The sequence below is a fragment of the Petaurus breviceps genome, unplaced genomic scaffold, assembly GCF_028583685.1.
Source record: "Petaurus breviceps papuanus isolate PSGF00001 unplaced genomic scaffold, PetGlider_PUasm1.0 185, whole genome shotgun sequence".
Lineage (NCBI taxonomy): Eukaryota > Metazoa > Chordata > Mammalia > Diprotodontia > Petauridae > Petaurus > Petaurus breviceps.
The window spans coordinates 1,726,782-1,743,683 of NW_027185797.1; the positions used below are offsets into that span (position 1 = coordinate 1,726,782).

The 16,902-nt window shown below is 42.2% G+C and overlaps 2 protein-coding genes across 4 annotated transcripts in view; one reads left to right on the plus strand and one right to left on the minus strand.

Annotated features, from left to right (window-relative positions):
• The window catches only part of ULK4 (unc-51 like kinase 4), a 651,081-nt gene that overhangs the window by 435,913 nt on the left and 198,266 nt on the right, over positions 1–16,902 (plus strand). For all 3 annotated transcript variants that reach the window (XM_069088326.1, XM_069088324.1, XM_069088325.1), the window contains exon 34: positions 2,465–2,563. In XM_069088326.1, the coding sequence (XP_068944427.1) occupies positions 2,465–2,563 (99 nt within the window). The remainder of the gene's footprint in view (positions 1–2,464; positions 2,564–16,902) is intronic.
• Positions 15,097–15,490, minus strand: LOC138161427 (large ribosomal subunit protein eL34-like). The gene has a single exon (XM_069088240.1). The coding sequence runs from the start codon at positions 15,448–15,450 to the stop codon at positions 15,097–15,099; it is 354 nt and encodes a 117-aa protein (XP_068944341.1). The 5' UTR covers positions 15,451–15,490.

Genomic DNA, 16,902 nt, shown 5'->3' on the forward strand with positions numbered 1-16,902 from the left:
TCTGTCATTTCTTCATATATTCCTTCCCTACCCAGTGAACCCTCCCTTTTAACAAAGAGAGACAGACACAGAGAGACAGTGAAATAGAGAAAGAAGAGAGGAGAGAGAAAGAGGAGAGAGAGAGACAGAAAGAGAGAGAGGGAGGGAGAGAGAGAGGGGGAAAGAGAGAGGGGGGAAGAGAAAGAGGGAAAGGGGAAGGGAGAGAGGGAGGGAGGGGAGAGAGAGAGGGAGGGAGAGAGAGAGGAGGGGGAGGGAGGGAGAGAGGAGAGAGATTAATGAGCCTACTTTGCCCTGAACATAACTAGGGCTTGCTTATCTCCAAGCATTTGTGTTCCCCCAGACTCTTGGTGCATGGAGTGGCTGGGTGACCAAACCTCTCCCTGTAACTGGGGTCACTGGACAGAATGGGAAGCTTTTCAGAGCAGATGCACAGGCAGTCACTTTTTATGTTGGCTCTAAGAGTCAACCTTAGGTTCTGCACAGAGTACAGGGCAATGATTTGGAAGGAGTGATGAGTACTTTTCACATCTTTGCACCCCAGGCTTTTTTCTACATACTCATATCCTCAGAAAGGAGATACCTAGATTGACCAACTATCACATGTCATACTTAAGAGCATTTGATCGTCACCATCTTAGATTTGAATTAGGTTAATGCTGCACAGTCTTTTCGGTGAGAAATCTCCACCTTTCTGATGTTGTTTCAGACATAAGCCAGTGGAAAATGTAGAGGTTCGAGGTTAATAGGTATCATTAGTTCATTTGGTTCCAAAGTAGTCCATGTCATTAGAAGATGAATTTTCTTTTATCAGGTGAACATTAATTAATTCTTTCATTATTTTATTGCTTTTTATATCACTTTCATTGATTAATGCTCATGCCCCTACCCTACCCAATAAGCTATCCCTTGTGACCAAGAAGAAAGAAGAGACAAAACAAAAGCAGTTCAGCAAAATGAAATAACGTAACAAACATGGCTTCGAATATGTGCAATATACCTCTTGTCAGGGACCCCTGCTGCCCCTCCTCCTCGAAAAAAAGGGGGCAGTGTATGTTTTCTTAACTCTCCTCTGTGGTCAAGCCCCTATGAGCTTTATGTATTTACTATAAAATTCCTATGAGAATATAGATAAAAGGCAAGCCCTTTACATTTTATTTTTTTGTTTCCAACATGTGTTTGAAGTTAATCAGGATAGCAATTATACATGTATGTGGTATATATACATACACCTACATGTATGTGTATATATTTATGTGTAAATGTATACACATAAAATAACATGTCTAATGTATATGTGTAAAACATATGCACTTAAAATAACTTGGATTTTGTTCAGCCCGTTACTCCAACATGTTCGTGTGTATAGAGGGTATATTCAATAGAATGTTCACTTTTTCACTTGGTTCACTTTCAACTGTTGCTTTTTCCTGTTTCAGTGTTGTCAATGTATATTGTGCTTTCTTGGTTCTGCGTAATGCATTCTGCATCAGTTCATATCAGTTTTCCCATGCATCTGTGAATTCTTTATGTTAATTATTTTTACAGTGTATTAAAATATGTGCCATAATTCGTTTAGCCATTCTCCAATTGATGGGCATCTACTTTGTTTCCATGAATATTTATTCCTAATTGACTACCTTTAATCAAGGAAAATGGACACTAGAAATCCTGTCATTCAGCCTGGAGCAGTAAACACATTAGCTTTGTAGAGAGGGGACCTCTAGTCCCAGCTACTGACCTGAGACAGCACCTTGTAATGCCTGCCTTACATGTTCTAACAAAGGCCATTGCCTAAAGTGGATTGATCTTCCCTGAGAGAAAATGAAAACGAGGTTAGAGAATGCAAATGAAATGTGTAATTACTAAAAATTGCATGCTAAGTAAGTAAATGCTTCTTCTATCTCAATTCATGTTCAGAAATCAAAAGCCCCCGTGAGTTTTATGTATTTACTATAAAATTCATAGGAGAATATAGATAAAAGACATGCCCTTTACTTTTGATTTTTTGTTTCCAATATGTATTTGAAGTTAATCAGGATAGCAAAATATATGTATGTGTATATATACATACACCTACATGTATGTGTATATATTTATGTGTAAATGTATATACATAAAATAGTATGTATAATGTATATGTGTAAAATATATACACTTAAAATAACTTGGATTTTGTTCAGCCCATTATTCCAACATGTCCGTGTGTATAAACGGGAATATTCAATAGAATGTATGTATTTGGTTTGCATTACATTTAGATAAAAATACTTAAATTTTCTTTTGCTCATTCTCATGGGTATAGTGGACAATAACATCTCACCTGTTTACTTGTTTCTAAGAATGGATATCATCCTTTTGAGTTCTTTGTTCTTATTCTAATATGTATTACCCAATATACCTGACATGTGTTTAAAAGCTGAGTATGCAACAAGGTGACCATTTCTTTTTCTCTCTCCCATTAAAGGCCCAGAAGAATGGTACAGGAGGGGACACTCAGGCAGCTGAAGACCTTTTGCTTGTTAATAAACCTCTGACAGACCTAATTAGCTTGCTTATTCAGCTGGTAAGAACTCCCGCCCACCCCCAGCCCTTGGGAATATTGTTCAAGTTGAAATTATTCATACATATTTTTTTATTTCATGGGCTTCAATGTTAGGTTTTTCTTCTCTTTCAGACTTTAGCCAAAACCAAGTTCTATGTGGCTTCTTGCTGAGAAATAAATGAATGAATATAAAAGCATTTACTAAATGCTTCCTATGTGCCAAACTCTATGCTAAGTGTTGATGACAGAAAAGAAGAGTGAGCGAGGGCCTGCTCTCAGGGAGCTCACATTCCAATCAGGAGACACAGACAGCTACATGTTGGATGGACAGGTCTGCTTGTCCTTAGGGAGCAGCTGCAGGGCAGAAGGCAGGGTTTGTGTGATCTTAGGGACTCTTTGAAATTCAATTCAGCAAACCTTAAAATTCTGCAGTATTTCGAAATCACAGAGGTTATCACTGTAGACATAAGACTTGAATCAGAGAGTGTCTCAGATCATGTTCTACTAGCTTAAATAGCAAGCATTGATTAAGTACTTCCTTGGGGCCAGGAACTGTGTTGAGTGCTAGAGGTACAAACACACACCAGAGAAAAGCCAAACCTGCTCTCAAGGAGCTTCCACTCACACGGGAGAAGTGGACACATGCAGAGGAGGTGGGGAAGTCTGAAACGTTAGAACACCACTGTGAGGGGAATAAAGAGGGGTCAGCCTGGGCCCCTCCAGAGTGAAGGCCATATCTGATGACTGTGAAAAAAGTCTGCTAAATACATATTTAGAAAGGTGAAGGTTTATAAGATTCTAGTGACTTTCAAATAAGATCTTTTAGAGTAAAATGTGTATTTTTCATCTGGACCTGTGATTTTGTTGTCTTATGGAGATCTTTTGACCGATGTAGATAGGCTGTTGTGCTACAACTGGTAGTCTCTGTGAGTTTCCTGGGCACTGAGACTGGCCCATGGTCGCACAGGCAGTCTGTGTGTGTCATGGAAGGGTCTCAAACGCTGCTCTTGCTACCCCTGAGGTCAGCTGGCTATACCCATTTCCTCTGCTGCCTCTCTTTGCAGAAATGCATGTAAGTTTTAAAAACCTTCACCTTTATTTACACAGACTGTAAACCAAGCTGTCCTCTGTTGGTGGCTTTTTTAAAAATGCAGTTTAGCTTAGAGTTGACCTCACAATCGCTTTTGTGGTCTACAGCATTCTCTACTTCCCCTCCCTATAGAATTCTTGATCAGGGCTCATCATGATGACCTCAGTTACAACGGCTGGGGTATTTGGCTTAATAGGTGAGCTCTTGCTCCATGATGTTCATATTGTAGGGTTTCTCATGCTGGTGACTGTGGCTGCCATGGCACTGAGCTGAAAGAGCTGCTTGATGCCTTGAGCGCATCCCCTCTTGAAGCGCTCTTGCCAAAGGGAAGTGTTTGAGGTGGGATGATGGGCATGGAAGGTGTTTTTCGGTTGATCTTTGGAGGCAGAGCTGAGGTGTTGTGGGTGTAGCAGTCGGCTTAAGCATCAGCCCTGAATGAAAGGCTTTTTCCCTCTTGTCTCAAGGACAAAATTAAACAATCTCTTTAAAAAAAAAAAAAAAGGAACTACCCCCACATGTGCTTTTCCATTTCAAGAAGGGGAAGGGAAGGAGTTATTTTACTTCCTCCTTTTATATGGTTATATTCAATTTCTTAAGAGACTTAATTAAGAGATATAACTGATTAAGACATGCCTCTATTATGCCAGGATCTGCAGCATAAACCGGCTTTGATGAACCTAGGTTTGATTACAGTGTTTGTAATAGTTACCCTGATTACCCTGTTTAATTACATCCTTGGAGTGATTGCACTGAGGGCTGGGAGGGAGCTGGCTGGCCCTCTCTTTTCTCTGCAGTGGCAGCAGCAGCAGCCACAGTAGCACAAGAGAATCAGAGTCTTTCAGAATTGCTTGTTGAGTAAGTGTCTTTCTCAGTAAACCTAACAACCGTGACAGACCATTAATGGGAAAAAATCTGGCGGCAGTGCAACCGCGGGCACCTGAAATGGAGATTCGATTCTCTACCCTAGAGCGGAACATGTGCTTCCTTGGGAGGCGGCTTGATGGTTCTGAAGTGGAGGGAGAATAGAGACGCGAGGCTGTCATTTTCTGGGAGCCTGGAGCAGATGGGCATGTCTCTGCAGGAGAGGGTTGTTTGTTAAACAGGCACGCATGCCCCCCCCAAAGTGCAGAGCTGGAAATCCTCATGCACAGTTTCTAGGGGGCAGAGAGGCCGGCTGCTTCAGGACACCAGCCAGCATGTACAATTCAGTCTCTACGTTTGTCTTTTCCCTCACATTTGGTATCACAGACCATCACGCCTCATCTGACCTCACTGTCAGACTCCCCAGGGCCGTACATTCCAGCTTTGCTTTACTGGAGGGGACTTTGACAATCATCCAGGCCGCGTGTCTCCTTTTACAGATGAGAAACTGAGGCCGACAGGGCTGAGGTGTCTTGGGCTCCAATATCGAGATTGTCCAGTCCAGTCATTTTAGAGATGAAGGAACAAGGATTCCAAGGGGTCGAGTAACTTGCCCAAGGTCACACCAGCTGTAAGTGATGGAGGCAGGATTAGAGCCCAGCTCTTTTGTCTTCTATCTGTTGCTGATACTTGTCCAAGTTCACAGAGCTAGTACTAGTCTACTAAGGATTTTTAATTTTTTCATTTTATGAGATGTTTTATTTAATTTAACAAAATATGCAAAATGAATTCATGCCTGACCCAGCTGACAGTTAAAAACACTCTTCCAGCATTTCCACCTTCCTTATTCAGTTCATTTCCACAAACATTTCTTAAACATCCACTGGTGATAGCAAGTCGCTAGGCAGAGACCCAAAGGCAGAACCCCACCTATCCCACCCGTAAGGAGCTCATGCTGTGGTGGACAGGTAACAGACAACCAGCGTGGCTAGAGAAGGAGGGGCTTCCAAGCCCCCAGTGCTGGCTGGCCTGACCCAAGGCCCAGCGCCTTCCATGGACTCCCAGGGAACATGGAGGTGCTTTGGCGGAGCCATCTGTAGCTGGAAGCATCTCCTGAGGATTGGGACCAGCTCAGTAGGGTCTTTCCATTTCTGCACAAACCACCTGGGTTTCTGCACCAGAGACTTTACTTTGTTTTGTGTCATAGACCACTTTGGCAATATGGGAAAACCCATTCCTTTCTCACAGTCATGTTTTAAATAACTAAAGGAAATCCTAACTTTCAGTTAGAGTGCAATGAAAGTGTACATTTTTTTTTCCAAGGTCACTGACTCCTTGAATTCTGTCAGTAGACCCCTGCCCTAGCACATCATTCTCCCTGGGGCCTCCTCTTGTCTGGATCGCCATTCCTTCCCAGCCTCTCCACAGTTTCCCCAACTGGCTAGCAAGAGTACATGACCCTTCTTCCTACCACTACCTCCTCCAGTTCTGGAGCCGTGTCACCCTGTCCCTCTCTGGGCTCACTAACCATCTTGGTTCTCTTCCTGAACAAAGCGTCACTTCCCTCTTGGTGGTCTCCCCATTTGCACATGAGCTACTGAGTTCCTGAGCTCTCTTTTTATATTTGTGTCATTACTGCTTGGCATGGCACCTGACACACAGCAAACACTTAATGAACACTTTTTTATTCATTTATTTCCCTCCTTTGCCATTTATTTCCTTACCAGAGCTGTGCAATCCCTGGTTCTGATATTGCATATGACTCTTTCACTTGTGGTAGTGAGAGTCAGTGGAGAAGGTGCTAGATTCAGATCCCGGTGCCCCCTTGCACTATTTCTGTGACTTTGCTGTAAGTCATTTCTCTTTACTAGGCCTCAGTTTCCTCATCTGTAAAATGAGAGGTTTGAACCCCCTGTAAGCAGGTTCCCAGTTCTAACCATTTAGGAGGGTGGCACTTAGCAGTTTTATCTTTGTGCCCTCGGCACCTAGCACGGTGTCTAGTATGTAGCTGGTGCTGAGATGTTTGCTGGACTAGATTGGATTGGATCTTACAACCCACAGCACTTCTAGATGTAATCTCTGTACTGGGAGATTATACTCTATTCTGCAAGTCTCTGTGCTCCTTGAGGTCAGAGGCCATGTCTCATCTTGCCTTTATATCTCTCCCTCCTGAGCACTTTGACACCAGTGAGGCCCTTCCAGAGGGTTGATTGCATAGCACAGGGCTCTCCTGGACCCTCTGGGTCCATCTGTCCATGTGGCCTGAGGTGCCCATGGGTCTTCCCACTTCCTTCATAAAACAAATTATATTCTTCACATGCCTTCTGTCCTGTCTGCCCAGGAGTTGCTCTGCTCAGCCTTCCAATATCACCTTCATTGGGAATTCTTCTTTGCAATAAGGCTTTTTTCCAACCCGTCCTCTTGTCATCTTTGCCTTTTCCATGTAGGTCTTTGGGTTGTTCCCTTGATAACTTATTCTGTGTTCTTCTGAAATGAGAAAGCAATTTTTGCTCTCAACACTGATACCCAGATACTCCAGTGGGTCTGTGATCTCATCATTATAGGTCCTACCTCCATCCATGCGAATTGTAGCCCATTCTGTCAGGTAGTCAGTGACCCTGCATTCGTTAAAAGCGTCTGATGTGCCAGACATTGTGCTAAGCATTGGTGAAGAAAGGGACAAATGTGGCCCCTGACCTCAAGGCCCACACATTCTAAGGTGGGAGACTGTGCAAAGAGTTGTCACTACAAGTTATGAAGTGTCCCAGATATCTTGGTGTAGTTTTAATTTTATTAAAGCTTAAAACTGTATTAAGACTTTTGGGATATAGTGCATATCCCAATATATAGGGATATATATATATATACATATATATATATATATATATCATAAATATAGTGTAAATGAGAGAGAATCTCAGGGGGAAGGCACTAGTGGGGGAGGGTAGGAAACAGAATTGAAGGAAGGAGAGAAGACCCGAAAGGGCCTCTTGTAGAAGGTGGCACTTGAGCTGAGAAGCCAAGGAACCCAGCAGGCAGAGATGAATAATAAGAGAATTCCAGACATGAGGGAAGCCATTGAAGATGTACGGAGTCAGGAGATAGAGTATCTTGTTTTATAAACTAGAGCAGGAAGACCAGTATCCCGGGATCATAGAGGGTGTGTAGGGGAACAAGGAGAAAGAAGAGTGAAGAAAGTAGTAAGGAACCGGGCAGTGAAAAAAGCCAAATAGATCATAGGAATGTGGAGCCACTGCAGTTTATTGAGAAGGAGAGTGTCAGGTTCACAACTGCACTTTAGAAAGATCCCTTTGGAAGCTGTGTGATAAGGAGACCAGAGCAGGTTCTTGTAATAGTCCAGGTAGGAGCTGATGAGGATTTGCACCAGGGTGGCCACAGTATGAGTGAAGAGAAAGGGACATATAAAAGATATATAATTAAGTTAGAAGTTTGGCATGAGATTGGATTCTCTGTGATCTGTTTGCTGCTGAGAATTCATTTAATGTTCTGGGGATCTATCTCAAGTTCTGACATTCTAAGCACACCAATAAAGTACACCAGCTGTCCGTTAGTTATCCTAGCTATTACCACAGGACATCATCTTTTTTTGTCATACATGTCTTGGTGGACTTCCTTCACACCACTCTTCCTTCAGTATTCCTTGTTTGTAATGTGTACAAGGGCAGCTCGAGGGCATAGTGCATAGTGTGCTGGGCCTGGAATAAGGAAGACTCATCTCCCTAAGTTCAAATCTAGCCTCAGACACTTGCTAGCTGTGTGACCCTGGGCAAGTCACTTAACTGCCTCAGTGTCCTCATCTGTAAAAGGAGCTGGAAAAGGAATGGGCAAATTCCAGTGTCTTCACCAAGAAAACCCTAGAAGGAGTCACGAAAAGTCAGACATGACTGAAACAATGCAACAACGTATTGCAGCCTTTTCACATCTGACTAATGCCCTTCCATTTTTGTTGCAGTGACCCTTAACTTGAATTCATACAACATCACCTGAAAAATATTGGTTGTAAAATCGTGGGCCCTTGTTTTAGGAGGAGGTTTGTCATCCTTGTAAAAAAAAAAAATGCATTTTTTTTCCAAAGGCAGTCTGCCCAGTCCTGTCCTTTTGTTCAAATACGGACCCAACTATAGGCCCAGTTAACAAGTGCTCTGTAAGTTTTCTCTGTGCCGCACTGCTTTTCTTGGAATGTGGATGCAAGTCCTTTTATGCAGCAAGTTCAGGCTTACAAAGTTCTTCCTGTATGACATTGCACGTAGGCACCACTAGCATTATCATTCTCATTTCACAAATGAGAAGACTGAGGCCCTGAGAAGTTAGACACACTGCTCCTAGTCACACAGCTAGGCTTTGTCAGAGCCAGGACTGTCAACCACTTAACCTGGTTCAGGTTGTATTCCCATAATGTCCATCCTCATTCCTTTACTTCCTTTTCCCCTCAAAATATAGTGATAATACACCTACAACACTCAGCATTTCCTCTGAAATCTCATTATGATATTTTCTTTAATGTTCCTATTAGTAGACCCATGTTATGGGAGAGATCGCCTAATAAGACCACCTGATACTTAGAGAAAATGCATCTCCAGGATGGACTCCTTTGCCATTCATTTCTTGTATTAAGATTCCAGCAGCTTCACAAAATACCCCATTTGAGTAATCTGTATTGCATTATGTATCATCGTTGAATTAATTAGGCTTTTAAATGATCAGGGGAGAGAACTTTGGTATACTTCCTCTAGTGCACAGAGTGCCAAATATTTATGGCTACATCTGTGTTAAAGAAAAATTGTAATAAGCCTATTGGGAGCCTAACTAGGGCACATACATGCAAAAGATAAATTTTACGAAGATGGTTAAAAACTAGAAGAGGTACAGTGTGAAGGGGGAATTTCCTTCCCTACGGAGAGGGGGTGGAAGAAGAGAGAGAAAGACAATCCTTCGTTTTCATTTATCTAGGATGATTTTGGTGGAATCCTGCCTAAGGGAAAAGGAATGAACTAGTTGGACTCTTAAGAATTCTTCCAGGGATATGATTCTATGAAAGTAGAAATGATTATCCTAAAAAAAAAATTTAATATATTTATTCACAAATTATTAGCTAGATTTGTAATATACATAATATGTGTTTTATGCTGAGATATTTGTGCAAGACCTGACAAATTCAGAGTAAATAGGTTGACCATGGCCCCTGAAGAAAACATATACCAAGATAATTGTTTTGACCTAAATATTATATTTCCTTGAGCTCTCTAAGGAAGAGAAAATTAGGAGTTAAGCTATACCACTAGGATGTTATTTTGTTACCAGATAATTAATGCATTCCAGGAGGTGAATTATAGCCCACTTTCCCCTCATTTCCAAAAAAAAAGAAAAGGAAAGGAAAAGAAAAAAAAAGAAAAGAGAATTATTTGCGTATTTCCAGGAAAGGCTAACTACTTAAGTTCCTCTGTGTTGTGGCCGCTAGCAGAATGGGACCTTTGTTTTTTTCTTCCCCTTTTCTCCTATGCCAGAGTAAGCTCATAAGGCCCCTGCCCCTTTGGAGGTTTGCTAAAAGTCTGTTTTTATTATTATTAATAACTATGATTAATCAAGCAGACATTTATTAAGCACCTGCTATGTGCCAGGCCCTATGCTGGTCATTGAAGATACAAATGAAAAATGAACTGATGGTAAAAACAATATAACAAAAGTAAAGAAGGTTGTTTTTTTTTAACATCTTATAGTAGTGGCTGTCCCAAGTATTCACAGACTCAGATTCTTAGCGCTAGAAGAGGCCTCAGTGATTGTGAGCAGCCAATCCAAGCACATCATTGCACAGATAAGCAAGTGAAGGCCCAGCAGATGCAGGGACCTGCTCTGAATCCTTCCTTGATAAAACGCCTCCGTCCCGTTAGTCTGTGTAGCAAGTGAAGCTGATTCACCTCTCAGAGGAAATTCTGAGCTGGTCACCCTGCCCTGAATTCTGCTGGTTCTGCAACCCAGGGAAGTCTACTTAGGTCACTTTGCTTTCATTTTTGAAGATTTTGTATCCAAGGATAGTATTTAATCTGTTTTCTTTGTCTTTTTCTTTTAGTTTTGACCACTTAGATTTTGTTATTTTGTTCATTTCCTTATTCAGTAAAAAAAAAAAAATGACCTCACTCCACTCCTCTAATCTCCCTACTATGCACAGTATTAGTCCCCAGAACATGTACTTAGATGTTAATTCTTGCTTAGTCCAAATAACTAACTTATCCTCTTTAGTTCTCCTTTGACTCACCTCTGTTTGGCTTTTATCAATGATTGCACCCTTATTGGATCACACTGAGATTGAATCTGTCTTAGAGGAAAATGGTGGCAGGTGGGGTGGGTTTATGTTGCCAAATCAAGTTAGTAAGTGTAGGGAAAATTAATTTCCATTTATTTTCTATTTGCTTTCTTTAAGTTATTAGTTTAGAAGAGGGTTGGAGTTTTTTCTGTGAAAAGAGCTGTCTTCTCCCACACATTTTAAATAGTGTTTGCTAACTACTTATCTACCTAAGAAGGCAAGTTATTGAGATTCACAGTCTAATATTAATGGTTTTTCCTTAAATCATTTCTGCAATGTGATGTCCTATGAATATGAAAATGATGCCGCTGCCTCCTCTTCCTTACATCATGTGTTGTGATTAGGGAAGCATCTGGGTGCCAGGTACTCCATATGATGAATGACATGCATCCCTAAGTTTGGGGCCATGGAAAAGAAGCAAGCTACCTGGCCCGTTTGGAAAACTGAGCTCTCACCTTGGCCCTACTAGGTCTGTGCAATTCATCTCAACTATGTTTTCTTAGTCTTGGTGGGAAAATCAGGCAGTAGAAAAAGGATGTTGAGTTTGGAAGGTACCAGAGGGCCTGGGTTCACATTCTGGTTCTGCCACTTACTACCACACCATGACTTAAACATGTCACTGCTCTGTTTCCTCTTCTATAAATGGCAGTGTCCTCTTCTAGGAAGTCTGTTGTGCACAGGCTGATTTTCTCTGAGACTTTGCTTGTGAATGTTTTGGAGCTACTCTTTCCTTCTAGCACTGGTTCTTGAGCGCCCCTACCACTATATAGCTCTTTTGATTAGATATTTTGATCATTTTTCCAGCCTACTTCCTGGGCTCTGTGCCCTTCTAGAGGGAGTTGGGGCTCAGCATATGCCCTCTTGGCTCCTCCTGCTACTTTGATGCAGTATTGAGCCAGCTGGGTCTAGTTTGCAGGCTTCCAGGACTCCCAGAGTGTTTTGCTCGCCGTCTCAGCATTCTTACATCCTGCACGAGCTCCTCTCCTGGGGTCTGGGAGCTCTTCTTTCCCTGGTGTACCACCTTGATCCTTTTTGATTCCTCTGTGGAAATGGTCCACATATTGCTGGTAGACCTCAGCGGCCTCTCTCTGCCTCCTCATGTTGATCCAGGCTTGAAAAATGGCTCTCTGTGACTTTTTTTGTGGCTCTCCCAATCAGGATCCCATCAGGTCAGGTCTGTTTTCTCTAGCTTTGTGGAGTCGTTGGTGGGAGCTCAGTTCCACTTCCTTCTCCAATCACTGTTTTCTTGGCTCTGACTCTCCTCTGTTGGTTTTCCCTATGTTTAGTTTCATAAATGCTTGTCCCAGAATTTAATGCTTTTCACTCATCTCTTTAGAAAATATTAATAATCTCTGCTGCATCTTTAGCTTCCTCTGATGCCCTGGACTGTTCTTCCTTCCCATCCAGAAAGCTATAGACCTACTCTAGCCTTCCTCCTGGTGCTCTTGCAGAATTCCCCCAGTTCAGCCATTTTCTATCCAATCTCCCTGACATTTTTCTTACAGATAAGCTTTTAGGAGGCTTTCTTGATGATCAGTTGTGTAGTTATACACTTTCAGACGCCCAAGAGCATGAGCCATAGGTACTGTAAAATAGCAGAGTTCCAGAGGATTTGCTTGCTGCATACTGATCAGAGAGCAGGACCCTAGAGCTGGACAGCCCATGCACACATTGGCCTGTCTCTCTTCATTGTTATGTAGAAATATTGAATATTTCTTAGCTTTCAGGACTTGACCAATAAAGTAAAATTTTTGCTAGAAAAGTAACTTTAAAAATTTTTAGAACTCAATCCAGTTATATCTTTCTCTTTTGATGCACAGAACACATTTGTTCAGTTTACAAGTAAAATGACAATGTTCTTCCTACTCCCCATACTAAAGAATAATATCAGAGATTTACAAGTAAGCTGGAATCTTTCTCTTAAGTCATATGAAAACCTCTATTATTGATGGTAAAACTCGGTGTACAAATACCTGTATTTTTGCACCATGATTTATTTTACCAAGTAAACTCAGTTCAGACCCATAGAAACATCTATGAAATTAGTGAGCCAGACTCAAGGATAAAGCAACCTTGAAACTTCAAGAGCCGTCCTTCCCCAAACATTCTGAGAACAATGTCTTTTGCTGTCAAGAGCTATTGACAAGCTAACCTTCATGGCCTCATCTCTTGCCATGGGGCCCGCACATATACCATGACAGAAGTATGGAGAGTCACTGAGCATTCTGACCCCTTCAGTATGAAGTTTTGCAAATGATTAAACAAATACAATCATCTTTCTCTTAGTAATTGATGTCTGTTTACTTCACCAAATGATAACTATTCTACCTATGAGTCTCTAGAGGAGCTCAAAACATTAGAACCTAGTTTCGGTCTAAGACTACTAACCTGCTATCTTTAGAAACTAACATGAATTGAAAAGAGGGGAGTGGGAGTTAAAGGGGGGTTTGGGTTAAGTTGGAAAGAGCCATTAAAACCACACTAGTGTGTTGGAAAGAGTCCTGAAATGAGAAGAGCCTCTTCTGTGCCTGCCCAGGAGGGCTTCCTGGCCTCTGCTCCTTTGGGCTTCAGCCACCCTTTCCAGCCTCTTCCAACTTGATGCATCCCTGATGCCCAGGCATTCTTTCCACTCTCCACAACCTGGCCCTCCCCTGCCTCCCAGGTAAACATAGCTTTCAGATACCCTGGGATAACTACATCCCTATAGGTAATGATAATTTATCTGAGATCATTCCTCAATATTAATGCACTCACACATCATCCTATGCTCCATTGCAGTGATTCCAATCCCTGGGGTGCCACTGTTCTACCCCTGTGCTCCTCAGCCCAGTCCCATCTTTTCATTTCTTGTTCTCTCCATCTTCTTGTGCTCCCAGAGACCTGGACCTTCCTGATTACTCAGTTTCCTGGGTCACCTTTTGCAGCCCTGACTCACTGTCAGTGGGGGAGTTGGAATATGTTTTGTGTTCCATTGCCATTTCTAGGCTATCTCACCACCATAACTCAATAACCTGTCCTTCACTCGATTTTTCTCGTTCAATCAAGATTATGATGGCTGTTGTCTATCAATCTCCAAGGCACTCTCCATCTCAATGAATTCAGAGTATGGCTAACAGTCTTTCTTCCCCAACCTTGCCCTCTGTAATGGTAATGTAATTTTGAATTTGAAGATCCCTTTGTGTTGGCAAAAGTAGCAGGTACTTAGCGTCTCCTGTTACTGATGTAACAGGAAGGGGTTGGCTGAAACAGGCTGTGTGTATATAGGAAAAGCCCCAGACAGGCACAGTCAGAATCTTCTTGAGACTGAGATCTGGTGGCAGAAGAGCTACAGAAGAATGGAGAACTGGGTCCTGAGAACTTGTGGTGGTGGAGCTTCTTCCGAACAGGATCCCAGGAGCCCGGGAGCCCAGGAGCCGGGAGCCAGCAGCCCAGGTGACTGAGGAAGCATGACTGGGATGCTGAGACTTTGTGGCTTGGTTGAGCCTTGAATTCCCTGGAGCAGAAATGGTAAGGGATCTGACATGGACCAGACCCTGTGAACGCCAGTGTGGAGCAGGACCTGCCCAGAGAGCTGGTCAAGGAACTGGGAGCTGTCTGTCATTGAACCCAGGTGACAGTCTGGTGAATCCAGGCAGAATCTGGGACCATGAAAGGGGATCCTGGGAATCTGAGAACAGGCCCCAAGTCAAGATGAAAAGACCTCTCCTTGGGCACTGAGTAATTATGGAATTATAGTTTACTAGTGACCTAAGGTTTATGTATGATACTTAGTAATTGCTGACTAAGTGACTGCTTGAGGTAATCAAGACTTTGCCCCAAGAGTGGAAGACTCTGACTATGTACTTGGATACTACTGATAAGGGACTGATTGAGTTAACTTAAGAGTGACTGTTTTACTTTGAGACTATCTTGTGAATATTATATTGTGATTTTCTGTGATAAGTTGTAATATTGTGAATACTGTACCTGGATTTTCTGTGGATGGAATAAATAGAGTGATCACTATACTGTGTAATCAGAACCTTAAAAGCTGTTCACAGTAGCATTCTTCTGGAAAGCTTCTGTGCATGGAATTACACCTTCCTCATTCTAAGGTACTCCAACACACATGTTCTCTAACCTACCAATTTCTCAATTTTCTCATTTCTTACTCCTCTACTCAACTTCAGCTACACACAGAGATTATCATACCTGGACCTTGTCAACATTCACAGATATTCTCCTTCCATGTTCTTTTTTTCACATTTTAAGTTTCTTTATTATTCAAAAAACATATCCTTTTTATTTACTTTTTTGACTCTGTACTTGTGCCTTCAACACCTTCACAATGATTTTCTGCTCCTCAATCAGGAAAGCATACTTGATCCAGTCACAGACACATTTAGCACACATGGAGCCACCATAAGCCCTACTGATGTGCTTTTTTGTGTTTGATAGCCTCATAAGAACTTTAGATCTCACTACACAAACACCTTGAAGTCTTCCTGGGCACACACCACAGGCTGATTCTGCTGCTTTCCCAACTTTCTTGGTATAAAGGTAAACAGTTCTGTTACCTGGGGTTCGTGACAGCCGAGTTTTGTTGGAAGCTGTTTTGTAGGACAGACTATGGCAGTATGTCAGACTCTGAACCATTTTTAATTTCTGTCAGGGCCGTCACCAGAAGAGCCTTCCATGTTCTTGGACTCTAAAATTCCCCTGATTACAGATCTCTTGATATTCCACCTCTCTCTCTGTCTTCCAACTCCAAACCATGTTTTCATGTTCCTTGGGCAACTAGAAGGTAGAGTGCCAGGCCTAAAGTCAGGAAGACCTGAGTTCAAATCCAGCCTCAGACACTAGCTATGAGACTCTAGGGAGGTCACAGCTTCCATTTATCTCCTCTGATACGGAGATAATAATAGTACCTACTTCCCAGAGTTGTTACAAAGAACAAATAAGAGGCACAGGCAGAGCTCCATTAGTCCCACCCCAAAGAAGGTACAAAGCCTGCTCTGCTCATCCAGAAGGATGCCAGGCAGCGCCCTCCTGAATACTGTCAGGTTGGGAGGAAAAAGAAGACCAGGCTCCATTAGCACCAAACTGTGAAGGCAGAACACACATATACAGAGTTTACAGCTGTAATCAAATGAAAATTACAGCAGCTAATCAATGATACACATAATCATCATCATCACACTGCATAGTAATTAGATACACATGGTCGCAGTTCACACGACTGGCTGTAGTTACTGTTGCTTTCATGTGGACCAGCCGCATCTTTTAGTTTTTCTCCTTTCACTTTGTTAGTTTTCTCGTGTCAATAAACAATATCAATGTCAGCAGTTTTCCCTGATATCTTGTATTATTTCATCATCATCAGTCAATAAAAGCACTAATTAAGTACCTATTATTTGCTAAGCACTAGAGACATGTTTTCAAAGAAGCACAAGTTGTTCAGTCTTTTCAATCATGTTTGACTCTTCTTGACCCCACTTGGGGTTTTCTTGGCAAAAATACTATAGTAATTTGTCATTTCCTTCTCCAGATCACTTTACAGATGAGGAAACTAAGGCAAACAGGGTTAAGTGACTTGCCCAGGGTCACACAGCTAGGAAGTATCTGAGGCTAGATTTTAACTCAGGTACTCCTGACCCCAGGCCCAGCATTCTGTCCGCTGTACTATCTCACTGTGACATATATAAACATATACAGAATAAATTGAATAAAGAGATCTGCCTCTGGGGGTGGTGTGCTCCTCCATCCTTGGAAGACTTCCATCAGAAGTAGGTTAGTCACACATGTCAGTCACATTATAGTGGAGATTCCTTTTGTGACAGGAGTAGATGAGATGGCTGCTGAGGTCCCGTCCATTTCTCAAATTCTGTGATTTTGTAAATATGTAGTTAAGTATAAGGTGGTTTGGAGGGAGAGCATTAGCATTTGGGGAAATCAGAAAAGGCTTTGGTTAGAAGGTGGTGCTTACACTGAGACTTGAAAGAAGAGAGAGATTCTGAGATGGAAATGACAGGAATGGCCAGTGCTGACCTTTGAGGGCTTGCAAGGGGGAGTGATGAAGTGTGGGTGAAGAGTTGGTGTTGTGCTTGG

Excerpts from the sequence above, each read along its gene's own strand:
- LOC138161427 (XM_069088240.1), bottom strand. The coding sequence starts at position 15,450 with ATGGTTCAGAGTCTGACATACTGCCATAGTCTGTCCTACAAAACAGCT.